The following is a 14274-nucleotide window of genomic DNA, read 5'->3' on the forward strand; positions in this document are numbered from 1 at the left end:
TTGATTGAAATAGATTTATTTTCATTTATCTTTTATTTATCTTTGGTATTAAAAGACAATAATTTAAAACTTCTTATCTTTTACTAAAAAAACAACGTTTTTTTATGCATTGTGAAACTGTTGTCTTTGCTAAAAAAGACAACGCTTTTTATGCGTTGTCTTTAACAAAGACAACACTTTTTATGTGTTGTCTTTAACAAAGACAACGCTTTTTATGTATTGTCTTCAACAAAGACAACGTTTTTTATGTGTTGTCTTTGTAAAAAATGACAACGCTTTTAAAGCGTTGCAAAAGCGTTGTCTTTGCTACAAACAACAATACTTTTAAAGCGTTGTCTATGAGCAGACTTTTAACAACAGTGCTTTTAATAACGCTTTTTCAGCCACATAGACAACGCTTTTAAAGCGTTGTCTATTAGCTTTTTTCTTGTAGTGTAGAATCTAATGTCTCTTATGTTTGGAATTCTTACAAAGAAAAACAACTAGTATGATGCGGAAAATAATTACTAGTTATACCTTTCTTTGTATGCAACAACCTCTTGATCTTCTACCGTATTCCTCTTCTTATCCCAGACGTTGTGTGGTCAACGATCTACCGAGATGAGAACCACCAAAGCTCCTTCTTCTCCTTGCAAGATTCGGCCACCAGAAGTACTCCAAGAATATATGTGGTTCGGCCACCACCACCAAGCTCCAAGGGATGCTTCCTTTCTCTCCTTCTTCTCCAAGCTAGAATCCGGCCACTTTCAAGCTCCATGAGATTATAAGGTCCGGCCAATGAAGAAGAAAGAAAAGGAAGAAGGAAAAACAATAGGGTCGGCCACCACCAAGGAGGAAAAGAGAGGAAGAAATAGAATAGAGTCGTTACTCTTGAAGGCACCTCTACCCTTTCTTTTATAATCCTTAGCCCTGGCAAATAAGGAAATTTAAATAAAAACTTCCTTAATTCCTTTACTATGAAAAGGAAATTTTTTATAATTAAAAACAATTTCCTCTTCTTAATTATAATGGTCGGCCACCTATAAGCTCTAAACAAGGAGAGTTTTAATTAACACAAGAATTAAAACTTCCTAATTTGTTTCCGGAAATTTATAAAAAATTTCTCCAATAATTTTTCCCTTCATAGTGGGTTATAAAAGAAAATTTTATAAATTAAAATCTTTCTTTTAAACATGTGGATGATTTCCAAAAAGGAAAGTTTTATCTAAAATTAAAATCTTCTTTCAATCTACAAATAAGGAAAGATTCCAAATCTTTTCTTAATCTTTTGTAAACACTATAAAAGGAAAGATTTAAATTTTAAACTCTCTTTTATAAAACCACGTTATCCACATAAGAAAAGATTTTAAATAAAATCCTTTTAATTTTATTAGGGTCGGCCACATCATGCTTGGGCTCCAAGCATTGGCCGACCCCTCCATCTTTGCTCAACCCTTTGCTTGGCTGGCCTAAGCTTGGTCTCCAAGCTTGCTTGGTCGGCCCCTTTGGGTTAGGTAAGGAGTGGGTATAAATCTCTATATACAAGAGGTTATGATAGGGACCGAGAGGAGGAATTGGTTTTGGTCTCCCGATGAAATTAAGCTTCCCGTGTTCACCCTGAACACACAACTTAACTTCATCAATAATAATTCATACCACTAAAGAATTATTATTGAATTACCGCACCAATCCCAAATTACATTTTGGGCTCCTTCTTATTATGAGTGTGTTAGTCTCCCTGTATTTAAGATGTCGAATGTCCACTAATTAAATGAGTTACCAACAACTCTCTTTAATTAATATCTTAGTCCAAGAGTAGTACCACTCAACCTTATTGTCATGTCGGACTAAGTCCACCTACAGGGTTTAACATGACAATCCTTATGAGCTCCTCTTGGGAACATTATCAACCTAGATTACTAGGACACAGTTTCCTTCTATAATCAACAACACACTATAAGTAATATCATTTCCAATTTATTGGGTCTTTTGATTTATCAAGCTAAATTTCACCCTTTCATAAGTTAAAGAAATGAATACTAAATATATGTGTTTGTTATTATATTAGGATTAAGAGCACACACTTCCATAATAACTAAGGACTTGTTCTTTTATTAAGTCAATATAAAAAGAACTTTCCTTAAATAGTCCTGCTTAATACACTTAGAGTGTACTAGTATAATTTATTAGTCAAGATAAACTAATACCTAATTACACTACGACTATTCCAATGATTTGTTCCTTTCCATCTTAGTCGTGAGCTACTATTTATAATTTATAAAGAACTGATAACATGATCTCCTGTGCGTGACACCACACACCGTGTTATCTACAATATAAATTAATTGAACGACTACACTCAATATATATAAATGTTGATATTTGACCAATGTGATTCCTATTTCTAAATAAATGTTTATACAAAAGATAGGTTTTTAATATATACTCTAACATTATTTACACCTTATTACGATCATTCACTTAAGTTTGATTAATCATTAATCAATTATTATAAAAGTAATTAACCTTAGGTGTATTAAGTTTAAGTTTCAGGTTAAATGAAATAATTTGTTACTAATTCAATAACAAATAATCATTATTAATGGTTTATGGATTGTCTTTTATTTGACTAAATTCAGTACTTATATGATTAAAGAAACTTACCACTTACATTTCATATTAACTGATTGAGTTAGTTAACTAGTGAAAGTATTAGTTTTAATTTTAAGTGTTGATTAAATTTAACTTAAACAAATTATTGATTAAAGTTGAGTTAGGATTAAATTTATTAAAATTATTAAACAAAGTTAAAATTCAATTTGAGCCCATCTTTAATAACCTATGATTTAATTAAAGTAAAGTTAAGATTTTAATTAACATCGAGTTTTTAATTTAATTTAATTTTAATTAATTATTTGTTAAATAAGGTTTAAGTTATGTGTCTAAGTTAAAATGTTTTTAAAAAAATTTTAAAATAGCTTTTAAGATAATTTTTTAAAATAAATTTTAAAAAGAATTTTAAAAAGAATTTTAAAAGAATTTTTAAAATGATTTTAAAAATAAATTTATGTTATTATCTCCTTTTTGTGGTGAAGCATATATTCTGAAGTTTATACGTTTCATGGATAATCACGGCGTAGTCACAAAATAAAATTTAATTTTAGAGAATGAAATAATCCTAGACAGCTAAATTGATTCCCGTGAACACAAAACAAACCACATAATTCCTTTTTTTTTAAAAAAAAAACAAGAAAACACCAACCGTCCACTTCCCATCAGACATTCTCTCAAGCGCCCGGTTGTCCCCACGTCCACTCCTCCGGCAGCCACGCGTACGCGCTAGGAGCGGCGCCACCTCCGTCGACGACGCACATGTCCGGGTAGCCGGCTCCGGCGCCGAAGCCCTCGTTCGACCGATTTGGAAAGAGAAACAGCCCCTGCTCAGCCGGCGGAGGAGCAGCCGCGACCGCCGTACATATTCCTCCGTTGCCGGCGCCTACGCCACTGCTCCTCGCCCGAGCGACCGCGGTCAAGACCGAAGGCACCTGCGCACAAACAAAAGAGAAAAGAACAATAAATGGAACCAAATTGCACGTATGGAAGATATAACGAACAAAAGAGAGACTGCATATGAAGATATCTATAAGTACGAGGTTTTGCGAGGCGGCGCGGCGGTAGGTGGTGCCGTCGTGCTCGACGACCCACCCGGCCTCGGCAGCGAGAGCGCGGAGGACGTCGTTGACATCGGCACGGGCAGGGAGGTCGTAGCCGCCGTGTTTCCGGAGGCCCTCCATTATCTTGGACGTGATCGATCGCCTCCGCCTCTCCCTCAGCTTCGTCTTCTCCCTCTCTCTCTCGGCCTTCCCCTGTTCCCGTCCGCAGCTCTTCTCTCCTCCTCTGCTCCTCATAGTTCTCTCACTACTCTGCACTCTGCGCTGCCCTATCACTCCGTAACTGCCATTTATATAACCAATAGCGTCAAATTTAACTTAGTCATTATTCTAAAAATTAATAATCGTCCATGATTTATCTCCTCCGTATTAAATCTGAGACGGATTGAAGGGAACGTTGAGGGCGAACGTATTCACCTTTTACCATAATAACATCAAATTTAAGCTCCAGGCTAACATTAATAGATCATAAAAAAAAAAATAGAAATCTTGTAATTAATCAAACTTGTTAAACTTATAATTGGTGGCAAAGGTGAATATGTTCGTCCCTAGTGTCCCCGTCGATCTGTCTCAGGATCAACACGGAGGAGATAAATCGTGGACGACTATTAGTCTTTGAATAGTGACTAGTATATAAAGAAAGTATTTACCTTAGCTTTATCGAAATTCGAATCCTAAATTTTATTGTATCAATATCTCATGTGCTAACCATTAGATCTCGTAGTTGTTGAGACTTTATTAGTTACGTACAGATTAATTTGCGGTGGGATAAAATTAGCAAGTTGGGTGAGGGTAGGTGAGTATGCAAGTAGGTTTATTTGCATGATAAGTGGAGTGAAATTTATGGGCACAGAGGCTACAACTGCACTGCAGGAGTGCAGGGGACAGTCTGGTGGTGGGGAGCTTTAGAATCAGAATTGAAAACGATTATTTATTTTCGCCAAAATTAATATGGAATTAAGAAAAAGATGATGAAAGGTCGGAGCTTCATGGCAACTTTGAAGGAGGGGGAGAAGGATAAAGAAGAAGAAAAAACGATGGAGGAGAGGGAGAGAACGTAATGATTTGCCTTCGAAGATGAAGGACGGTTGCGATTTTATGGTTGAATGGAAATGCGAAGGAAACGGCAGAGGAGAGAACTCACGGCGGCAAAAATGTAACAGAGGCGAGAACTCACGGCAGAGAGAGAGAGGGAGTAGGGTGGCGTGTCAGGGGATAGTACATAGAGAAAGAAAATAAAAGATGAATGAGACAAAATTCTTATGGATGGGAAAAAAAGGAAAAATTTGCAGTCCGTAAACATAACTTTGCATGTATTTTTTATTGAATTTTTTTTTATTTTCACTCCTAGTTTAATTTATTTACTTAATTATTTTTGATATTTTAAATATAAAAAATCTAAAAATGAGTATAAATTCTCTTAAATTCAGTACATTAAAGTAAAATCTAGTATATTTTCTATCTATGATTTTTTTTCCACCTCAATTTGATGAAAAATATACTAGATTTTCTTTAAATGATACTCAATTGGATGAAAAATATACTCAATTTTCTTTAAATGATACTCAATTGGATGAAAAAAAATATATTAATTTTTTTTCAAATTGTACTGAATTTAGGAGAAATTATATTAAATAGGAAAAAAGTCCTACTAAATTTAATAGAAAATATACTCGATTCTAGTTTAAAATGTTGAATTTAATAGAAATTATATTTATTTTTAGACTATTTATACTTAAAAAATATGAAGGACAATTTTAATAGAAAATATACTCGAATATACTAGATTTTTTTTAAATGATACTCAATTGGATAGAAAATATACTAGATTTTCTTTAAATGATACTTAATTGAATAGAAAATATACTAGATTTTCTTTTTACATGGTGCTGAATTTAGGAGGAATTATATTAAAATAGAAAAACAAATATGCTCAATTTAATAGAAAATATACTCGATTCTAATATAAAGTGCTGAATTTAAGAGGAATTATACTCATTTTTTTGACCTTTTGTACCTAAAAAATCTGAGGGGTAATTAGGTCACAATATTTGCATGATGGAGTTGAAGCAAATAAAACTTTGCATGCAGGGAGTGGAAACAAAGTTTTTAGGTCACAATATTTTCCGGAACGTACCGGGGCGCCCGGAAGTCGAAGTTTGACCAGAACGAGTCTTTCACTATCTGAACGTTGGGGGATAAAGTTTTATCCCCCCAGAGCGCCCGGAACCCTTCGGGGCGCCCCGACCAAGGCTATAAATATAGCCTTGGTCCAGAAGCTTTTTAACGAACTCACGAATTGTAATTCCAACACTTATGTGCTTTAGTTTAGAGTTAAACTTCTATTTCTGCGCTTCATTGATGTACGAGGCTTCTCCACCTGAAGGAGTATTCTAGTGCTTTCAACTTCCTTGGATTAACAACCACATCGGTTGTAACCAAGTAAATATCTTGTGCCTCGTTCTTTATGATTTTAATTATTGCTTTGCTTTATTTATGCAAGTGTTAGCTTAAAGAGTTTGAGAAGGGTGTTCTTGTTTTTGTTTTTTACAGAACTACTCAACAACCCCCTTCTAGCCGACCGCAACGGTCCTACATCATAAACCACTAAAAGGGTATGAGGAGATACGTAAGTGGATCCTGCTATAGGCCGATAGGTGGTCGCTCAATGGGGGCGTGCCCCGCTCAGTTGTGATGATCAAGGCATTCTCCCTTTACTTAGGGGGTGTTTGGTTTAGGGGAATAAGAGTGGAGAATGGAATGTGAATCATTGATTGTCATTGTTAATGTTTGGATTATAGGAATAGGAATACAAATAAGAAAATGAATCTTTGAAATTGGGTAATAACTCATTCCCATGTACCTCCCATTCAATGAGTCATTACCCTATTTTTATCAATCAAAATATTCTCTTATCCCAAAAATACCCTTGACCTAAAAATTAAAATTTTCTTTCTTAATATCAAATATCAAAATATATTTATTTTTTCTTCCATATCACTTCTCTCTCCTTGTTCTCTCTCATCATATTTTCTCCCTCATCATATTTTCTCTCTCATCATTTTATCACATTTTTTCTCTCTCATTAATCTCTCCTATCACACTCTCTTTCCTCGTTGTTCTCATTACATTTTCTCTCTCCTCAATCTCTTCCATCACACTCTCTTCCTTTTTTTTCTCATCGTACTTGCTCTCTCATCATACTTTCTCTCTCTTCAATATCTCCCATCATACTCTCTTTTCTTTTTTTTTTCTCATCATACTTTCGCTCTCATCACACTTTCTCTCTCCTCAATATCTCTTGTCACACTCCCTCCTTTTTTTCCTTATCATACTTTCTCTCTCCTCAATATCTCCCATCACACTCTCTTTTCTCTTTTTTTCTCATCACACTTTCGCTCTAATCACACTTTCTCTCTCCTCAATATCTCTTGTCACACTCCCTCATTTTTTTCCTCATCATACTTTTTCTCTTCTCAATCTCTCCCATCACACTCTCTTTTTTCTTTTTGTTCTCATCACACTTTCTCTCTCCTCAATATCTCTTGTCACACTCTCTCCTTTTTTTCCTCATCATACTTTCTCTCTCCTCAATCTCTTCCATCACACTATCTTTTTTCTTTTTTTTCTCATCACACTTTCTCTCTCCTCAATATCTCTTGTCACACTCCCTCATTTTTTTCCTCATCATACTTTCTCTCTCCTAAATCTCTCCCATCATACTCATACGTATTTTTTCTCATCACACTTTCTCTCTCATTATACTTTTTCTCTCCTCAATCTCTCTCATCACACGCTCTCTCCTCATTTTTTCATTACATTTTCTCTCTCTTCATCCTCTTCCATCATACTTTCTCTCACATCATATTTTCTCTCTCATCTTCTCTTATCATGCTCTCTCCTATCACACTCTCTTTTCTCATTTTCTCTCATCACACTTTTTCTCTCATCATACTTTTTCTCTCATCAATCTCTTTTATCATATTTTTCTCTCATATTCATCTTTCTCTCACATCTAATTTTTTCTCTTATTTTCTTTAAGGGTAAAAAAGGAAATTTTGATTTATTCCGATAGAAAATATGCAACTAACCAAACATTGCTTTTAAGAGTGATATCCATGCTCATATTCATTCTCATTCCACAATATAATGATTCTCATTCCGATTTCTATTCATAGAAAATAACCAAACGCCCTCTTAATTTTCCTATACTGGAGAGCTCCTCCCTCGACTAGACATATTCATTTGGCCTTGCTTGCTTGTCCGACAGTACAGTCCGTCTAGCCATAACTCAACTATTTGGCTAACTGACTTGCTTTATGAATAATATATTTTAATTTTTCTTGATTTTGATATTCACATTAGTCAGTCTTTCTTACTTTGATCCATCCTTGATCGAACCTCTTTTCATTTATACCCTTAATCAATGATGACAAAAGCTTTAAATTTTAACGGTTCAGATGCTTCAGATACACAAATGTGCGGCGGTGATGCTTTCTTTATTGAGTAGGTTGTAATGAACATGGCGATTGATAATGGCAGAGCCGTTCTAGATGCCAATGCTCGACTCAACTCCTCCACAAAAGGCCGATCGAAATAGAGCATCCTTCTTGCTAGTGCAGAGCAGATCGCCTGCTCAGTTGGTTTTTGCTCTATATTCCTCTCTCTCTCTCTCTCTCTCTCGCTCTCTCTCTGGATTCTGTGCATGGCGAGGCTGCAGCAGTAGAAGGTGGTTTCGCTCGATTCTTTCGCCCGAGAAAAAAGCGATCTTTGCATCAGCTCAACGAGGGGTGACCGACCGTCTGGTGGGTAAGTCTTAGCCCTCGATCTCTGATTAATTGTTGCATCTCTTGACGCGAGGAAAGCCGACATTTTTATTAGGGTAAAACAAATATGGCGGCAAGGGGAGGGGAGACGGGATTGGAGGAGAGTGGGTGCATCAGGGCGGCGTCTGAAGAGGTCTCTCGCCAATTCGGAACCCTAGTGAACGCCGAAGATGTTGAGTCTATCAAGAAGCTTCAGTATTTCATGTAATTCCCTCGCCTTGATACCGCTATTTCTATTTAACTGTTAACCTTGAATCTCTACCCCACTGATCAGTTCCTTTCCTTTATGTCTCGTTGGATATGAACTCTGAAAAAGATATATGATCTCGTCGATTAATAGCATCTGATTTATTGTTCCGACGATCAAAATACTGTGTGAAATCAGAAATATCAGCATCTGATTTTCATGAATTTTCTCCTAATTGATTGCTGAGACATCCCTAGAATTTTTTTTTTGAAAAGGGATCTAATTGGGCACCGTATAATTGTTAAATTTCTTTCTTGTTTGGTGCTTATGATGCCAATTGTGCGTGAGGAATGTTGTTTAATGAGGTAAAGAAGCTGATGATGATGGAACCTATTTGTGGGTTGGAGAACAAGAAACTAGAGATTAGATTTAGGAGAAGGTTGGAGGAACATTCTCCTTCATATCATATATGCATGTTACGCTACCGCAAGTGCAGAGTTACGTCGCCAGTAATAAAAATATCGATTTCACAGAGACTGTTGATTAAACACTAGTTGAATTCACACGATGAGTTATCTAGACGATCGAAGGTCGGGGAAAGCTGCAAGAGAGAATGTGCGAGAGAGAGTTGTGAGAGAAAGAGAGTTAAGAGAGTAAGAGAGAGAGGGGTTAGTTTGGGGGAATGATTTTAGGAGTTCGGTTTCATTATGATGTCAATTAATGTCCCTATGTATTGTTCATCTCCTTACCTCCATGCTTACACTCTTATAGGGATTCTAATAAAATTACCAATGCAACCCCGTGACGGTCTCACCGGAGTGTTCTCCCCATTGGCATTCAATGCTACTAAGTAAAGAAGGTAATGTAGAAGGTCCGGTTAATGGGTTACTCTTTGTCACCGAAGATCCCTCGTCATACAATCTAGATTACACAAATCACTTCCTAGCACGGAATTGGTGAAAACTCATTAAACTCTAATTAGCTAATCCCTTGTGGGAGATTAGCTCCCAATTCAAGGTGATACTCCCGAAAGTTCGGTTAAAGCGTTACACTCTATCACTGGCCCTGGTTATACAATCCAAAGTACCTCCTCTACATGGTAGTATCTAATCCCTCACATCAACATGTTTACATCATTCACGCATTTCATCAAACACTTACAAGGCATAAGACACATAGAACATGACATAAACACTTCATTGAGCAAGGAAATGACATATATAGTTCATATATCAATTAAAACATCACAATTACTTCCTACATCGTATACTTAGAGATCTACTCCATTGTGAAGGATTTACAATCAATAGACAAGAAATTAAGCATCCAACAATCCAAATTATAAGATAGAGAAGAGAGGAATGTTTATCTATGTGCCGTCGGTCTTCTTGCTTGCAATTCTTGCTCCAGAGGTGGACGGATTGTGCAATTTAGCGAAGATGGAAGCTCTAGAGTTTCCCCCTAAAGGGAGAATCCTTCCCCAAGGAGAGGGACGAAGTCTCAAACCCAAGATGAGTCAAAAAATGGGTTTCTTGATCCTTTTATACCTCTTCCAAATTGTCCAGATCTGTCAGGTTTACAGGGTTCTGCCAAAATAGGTTTTTCACCCCTTAAACCTAGTTTTCTCGTGTTTCACCCTGAACCAAAGTTACATCCCTTGAAATTATCTACATTTTGATATTTGGATCAAGTCGTGGCTCCAATTGAGTCGAAAGTTATGGTGGTTCAAAGTTTGGTCTGCAGTCTGGGCGAAGGGTGTGTCGCGGCTGTGGATGGGAGACACGGCCGTGCCTTTTGGCACGACTAAACTATGTTTTCTCTCTGTTGAACCTGAAACAAAGTTGTAGATCTTGAAGTTAGCTACAATTTGGTATCTGGAACAACTCGTAATTCTAATCGAGTACAAAGTTATGGTTATTTCAAAATTATTCTGCAGTCTGTCCAGATTCAACACAACTCTATTTTCGCATGACACAACCCCAACTCCACGCCACACGGCATGGAGAGGGGCTCTAATTAGGATTTTGAAATATGGGACGATCGGACTATGATTCGGCTCTAGAAGGGGGGCACGACCGTGTGATTTTACACGACCACCCCTCGGTTGGCCTCTGGTGTGAGGCACGGCCTGCTCCAATTTTCTTTGGGGAGGATACACGCTCTTGGCACGACCCCGTTGATGATCTTCACACGTTGCTTCAATGTGCATCTTTACTCCATTTTTATTCCAATTTGTATCCTATCAATAAAAACAAGCAAATAGTAGATCTCCGAATAAATAGAATAGAAGTATAACATAATAATAGAATAGGGAACATAGATTATATTCATGAAATACAAGTAGATGTGCGTCAAACAATGCCTAAAAATATATATAATCTACACACATCAATGCACTATGTTAGAGGAATCTAACTCCAGATTGGTTTGATGGTTGCTCCTCCTCACCTTATATATCTTCTTTAGACAACTCATCAATCAGATTGATGAAGTTCTAACAGACAATAACTACAGGTGAATCTCATATGAATATTGTTGTTGTGCAGAGGAGCAAAGAAATCTAACAGTAAGTGTTTAGAATCCTTTGTGTACGATGTAATCTCATACAATTTGTGGTACAAATAGAACAGAACACACTAAAATTTTCTGGATGAGTGTTAAAAATGACAATATTATACACCTAAAAATCAAAAGGCCATAGGTTGATGTTAGTTAAATCGGATGACTTGTTTCATAAGCTAATAATCCTTGTTTTCAATGGTTTAGTGTGATTCTTGTGATTTCTGTATTTTAGACCAAATTTAAGGTCATCTCACTTGGGAAATAATGCTTTCTGCTTAGATGCTAATATATCTGCTTCAGCTCTATCAAACGTTCATATGATCTACAAGAACCTCTTTATCATGTTGCATGAATTTATCCACCCCTAATCACTTGGCGGTAACTTGGGGATAGACTGTGAGAAACGCCTAAGGTGAGTATAATCACCTTTTTTTGCTACAATGAATTAATCCATCCCATCTCAACATGCTAGGGCCTCAATTTAGGGGTGTAAATGAACCAAGCCGTTCATGAGCTATTCGAAGCTCGATTCGATAAAAGCTCGTTTAATGAGGCTCGTTAAGATAAACAAACCGAGCTCAAGTTTTACAATATTCGGCTTGTTAACTCGTGAACATGTTTGTTAAACTCATGAATCAATTTTTAAATAAAAAATATAATAGTTTTGATATTGAATTTATAGATTTTACACTCTACTTATAAAACATATAGACAAATATATTAAATTTATTTATTAGAATAAAATTATAAATTTTAATAAGAATATTATAATTTTCTTTAAATATATAATTTAGTTTTTAATGAATATTTAAATTTATAATTTATATTTATCAAGTTCGTTTAGGCTCGATAAAAAATCGAATAAGCTCGTGAGCCATGAATATATTCGTTAAATAAAGCTCGAGCTCGGCTCGATTATAAACAAGTCAAACTCAAACATTAAGAGTTCGGCTCGGCTCGACTCGATTACACCTCTAGGTCTCATTGTGCAAACTGCTCTTTTGCCTCATTTTTGGTATAATATGATCCAACTCTGTTTTTTATAGACATCTATTTTTGTTTCTGTATAATATAGCATGGAGTCCACTTTTCCTTAGCAAGGCATTCTAAATACTCATCAGCATACAAATGTTCCATGTCTAAGACATTCTTCATCCATCTCTAATCCGTCTATATGCTCATCAGCATACAAATGCTCCAGTCTAAGACATTTTTCATCCATCTCTAATGCGTCTATATACTCGTCAACATACAAATGCTCCACGTCTAAGACATTTTTCATCCATCTCTAATGGGTCTATATACTCATCAGCATACAAATGCTCCATGTCTTGAAAATTTTTTCATGTCTCTGATGCCCCATTAACTAAAGATATGTACCAGTTGGCATTTTCCTTACTGCTTTCACTCATTGCAGATTGGGAAGATTGCAGGACAGTAATGCAGTTCTTTCACACTTCAATGAGTTCTCAGAACGGTGCTATACTGAGGTATCGGGTGACTTAACAAGAAATGTTCGACTCTTGAAATCCATGAAATCCGATCTAGACCACATCTTCATGAAACTGAGGTGGTGCCTCTATTACTTCTCGTTTCAGATTCGAAAAATCAGCTGTACGATTGTCCCATTGCCTACTAGAATATGAAGGACCATTGTTTTTTTTTTTTGCTGTTGTTGTTAACCTGCAGGAACATCAAGGCAAAACTGAAGGCTGCACATCCTGATGCCTTCCCCGATGATTCAACTTCAAAGTTGATTGATCAAAGGCCTGACCTCGAGACGCCTCTTTGACTGACATGGATTGGCATCTGGAACTCTTCTTTTAGATTCTTATCAAGAAGAGAATAGTTTGTAATGACCAATAGATAGAATGATTGTTGTAGTGTTTATCTTACAGTGATATTCGGTATGTATGATGAAATCTCTAAACTTTGCTCCTGCGCAATGCTCATTTATATGTTTCTTATTTTCTTCTGCAGCACTAGAGTTCTTGCTTATATATCAATAGTAAATTTTATTCATGTAGGAAGGATCTTAATGTTTTTAATGCTGTTAGCTTTGATCAGCTGAATGAATATCAAGTTTTTTAAAGCTAGTCATGTGTAATGTGATAAGCTTAAAGTATATAAAGTTTTATTATATTTTCACACTATTTTGGATCGACTTTGTAGGTATGAGTTGCATGATATTCTACATTTTTGTTTCTTTATTAAGATTCTCTATTCCTAGATATTGCTTCTGTGTAATTTTTGATGACAGAAGCGAAGATTGGAACGAAACGAGGAGCGAAATAACCAAGCTAAGGAAGTCATGTTCTACCATGGGCGGTCGTGCCCCTGGGCACGGCTCGTGGCAATTTCGGTTGCCCCACCACGGGTAGCTGTGATGGCAAGGCTCGTGGCGGGCTCTGTGCCCCTGCCACGAGCAGCCCGTGCCTAGCGGCACGGGTCGTGACCGCCTCTATCATCGTGCCATAGGCGGCCCGTGCCCAGTAACACAAGCTGTGGCATTTCAGATCCAGAATCTGGAGTGCGACACGGGCGCCTGTGCCCAGTGACATTGGTTGTGTCACACGACTATCTTTAACACCCATATAAGGGGACTCATTAAACTGGAGAGAGGATCTTTGGTTGGGGGCTCCGCTCCCTTCCTTGGAGAAGGGTTCTCCCCTCTTGGGGGAACCCTAGAGCTTCCATATTCATCATTCATCCACCTCCGGAGCAATAAAGCATCCTCAAGACGCCTACAAACTCCTCGATAAACATTTCTTCTTCTCCTTTTTCAAATTTGGGATTATAAGTATGCTTTATTTTGTGTTTTTAGTTTGTAAATCTTTCACAATAAGTAGATCTCCAGATTTAGGAGTAGGAAGTAGTTATTATGTGATATGATGTATAAACTATATATTTGAATATTTTCCTGTATTATGATATGTTTATTGGCATGTTCTATGTATGTTGTAGCTTATATGTATTTGATGAAATGTGTGTGAAGGAAAACTACATATAGATGTAGAGTTTTGTTCACTGTGTAAAGGAGATGCTTTGG

At 36.5% G+C, this 14274-nt stretch overlaps 2 protein-coding genes across 3 annotated transcripts; one reads left to right on the top strand and one right to left on the bottom strand.

Moving 5' to 3' along the window:
- Positions 1-3183: 3183 nt before the first annotated feature.
- LOC121999523 (BES1/BZR1 homolog protein 2-like) lies at positions 3184-3902 on the bottom strand. The gene is made up of 2 exons (XM_042554220.1): positions 3630-3902; positions 3184-3524 (listed from the first exon to the last, which is right to left on the bottom strand). Exons 1-2 carry the CDS (start codon positions 3885-3887, stop codon positions 3267-3269), a joined length of 516 nt encoding a protein of 171 aa, XP_042410154.1. The 5' UTR covers positions 3888-3902; the 3' UTR covers positions 3184-3266.
- Positions 3903-8187: 4285 nt separating this feature from the next.
- LOC121979754 (kxDL motif-containing protein 1-like) lies at positions 8188-13194 on the top strand. 2 transcript variants are annotated; one of them, XM_042531753.1, is made up of 4 exons: positions 8188-8459; positions 8532-8680; positions 12643-12795; positions 12915-13194. In XM_042531753.1, exons 2-4 carry the CDS (start codon positions 8544-8546, stop codon positions 13015-13017), a joined length of 393 nt encoding a protein of 130 aa, XP_042387687.1. In that variant the 5' UTR covers positions 8188-8459; positions 8532-8543; the 3' UTR covers positions 13018-13194. The 2 variants fall into 2 exon arrangements, with proteins under 2 accessions (XP_042387687.1, XP_042387681.1); XM_042531747.1 differs by having other exon boundaries at positions 8189-8455.
- Positions 13195-14274: the final 1080 nt, after the last annotated feature.

The sequence above is a fragment of the Zingiber officinale genome, chromosome 1B, assembly GCF_018446385.1.
Source record: "Zingiber officinale cultivar Zhangliang chromosome 1B, Zo_v1.1, whole genome shotgun sequence".
Taxonomy (NCBI): Eukaryota; Viridiplantae; Streptophyta; class Magnoliopsida; order Zingiberales; family Zingiberaceae; genus Zingiber; species Zingiber officinale.

Coding starts and splice junctions, on each gene's coding strand:
- LOC121999523 (XM_042554220.1), bottom strand. CDS start 3,887: ATGAGGAGCAGAGGAGGAGAGAAGAGCTGCGGACGGGAACAGGGGAAG. Junction 3,525..3,629: donor GCGCCGCCTCGCAAAACCTC/GTACTTATAGAT, acceptor GTTTGTGCGCAG/GTGCCTTCGGTCTTGACCGC.
- LOC121979754 (XM_042531747.1), top strand. CDS start 8,204: ATGCCAATGCTCGACTCAACTCCTCCACAAAAGGCCGATCGAAATAGA. Junction 8,456..8,531: donor GAGGGGTGACCGACCGTCTG/GTGGGTAAGTCT, acceptor CATTTTTATTAG/GGTAAAACAAATATGGCGGC. Junction 8,681..12,642: donor AAGAAGCTTCAGTATTTCAT/GTAATTCCCTCG, acceptor CACTCATTGCAG/ATTGGGAAGATTGCAGGACA.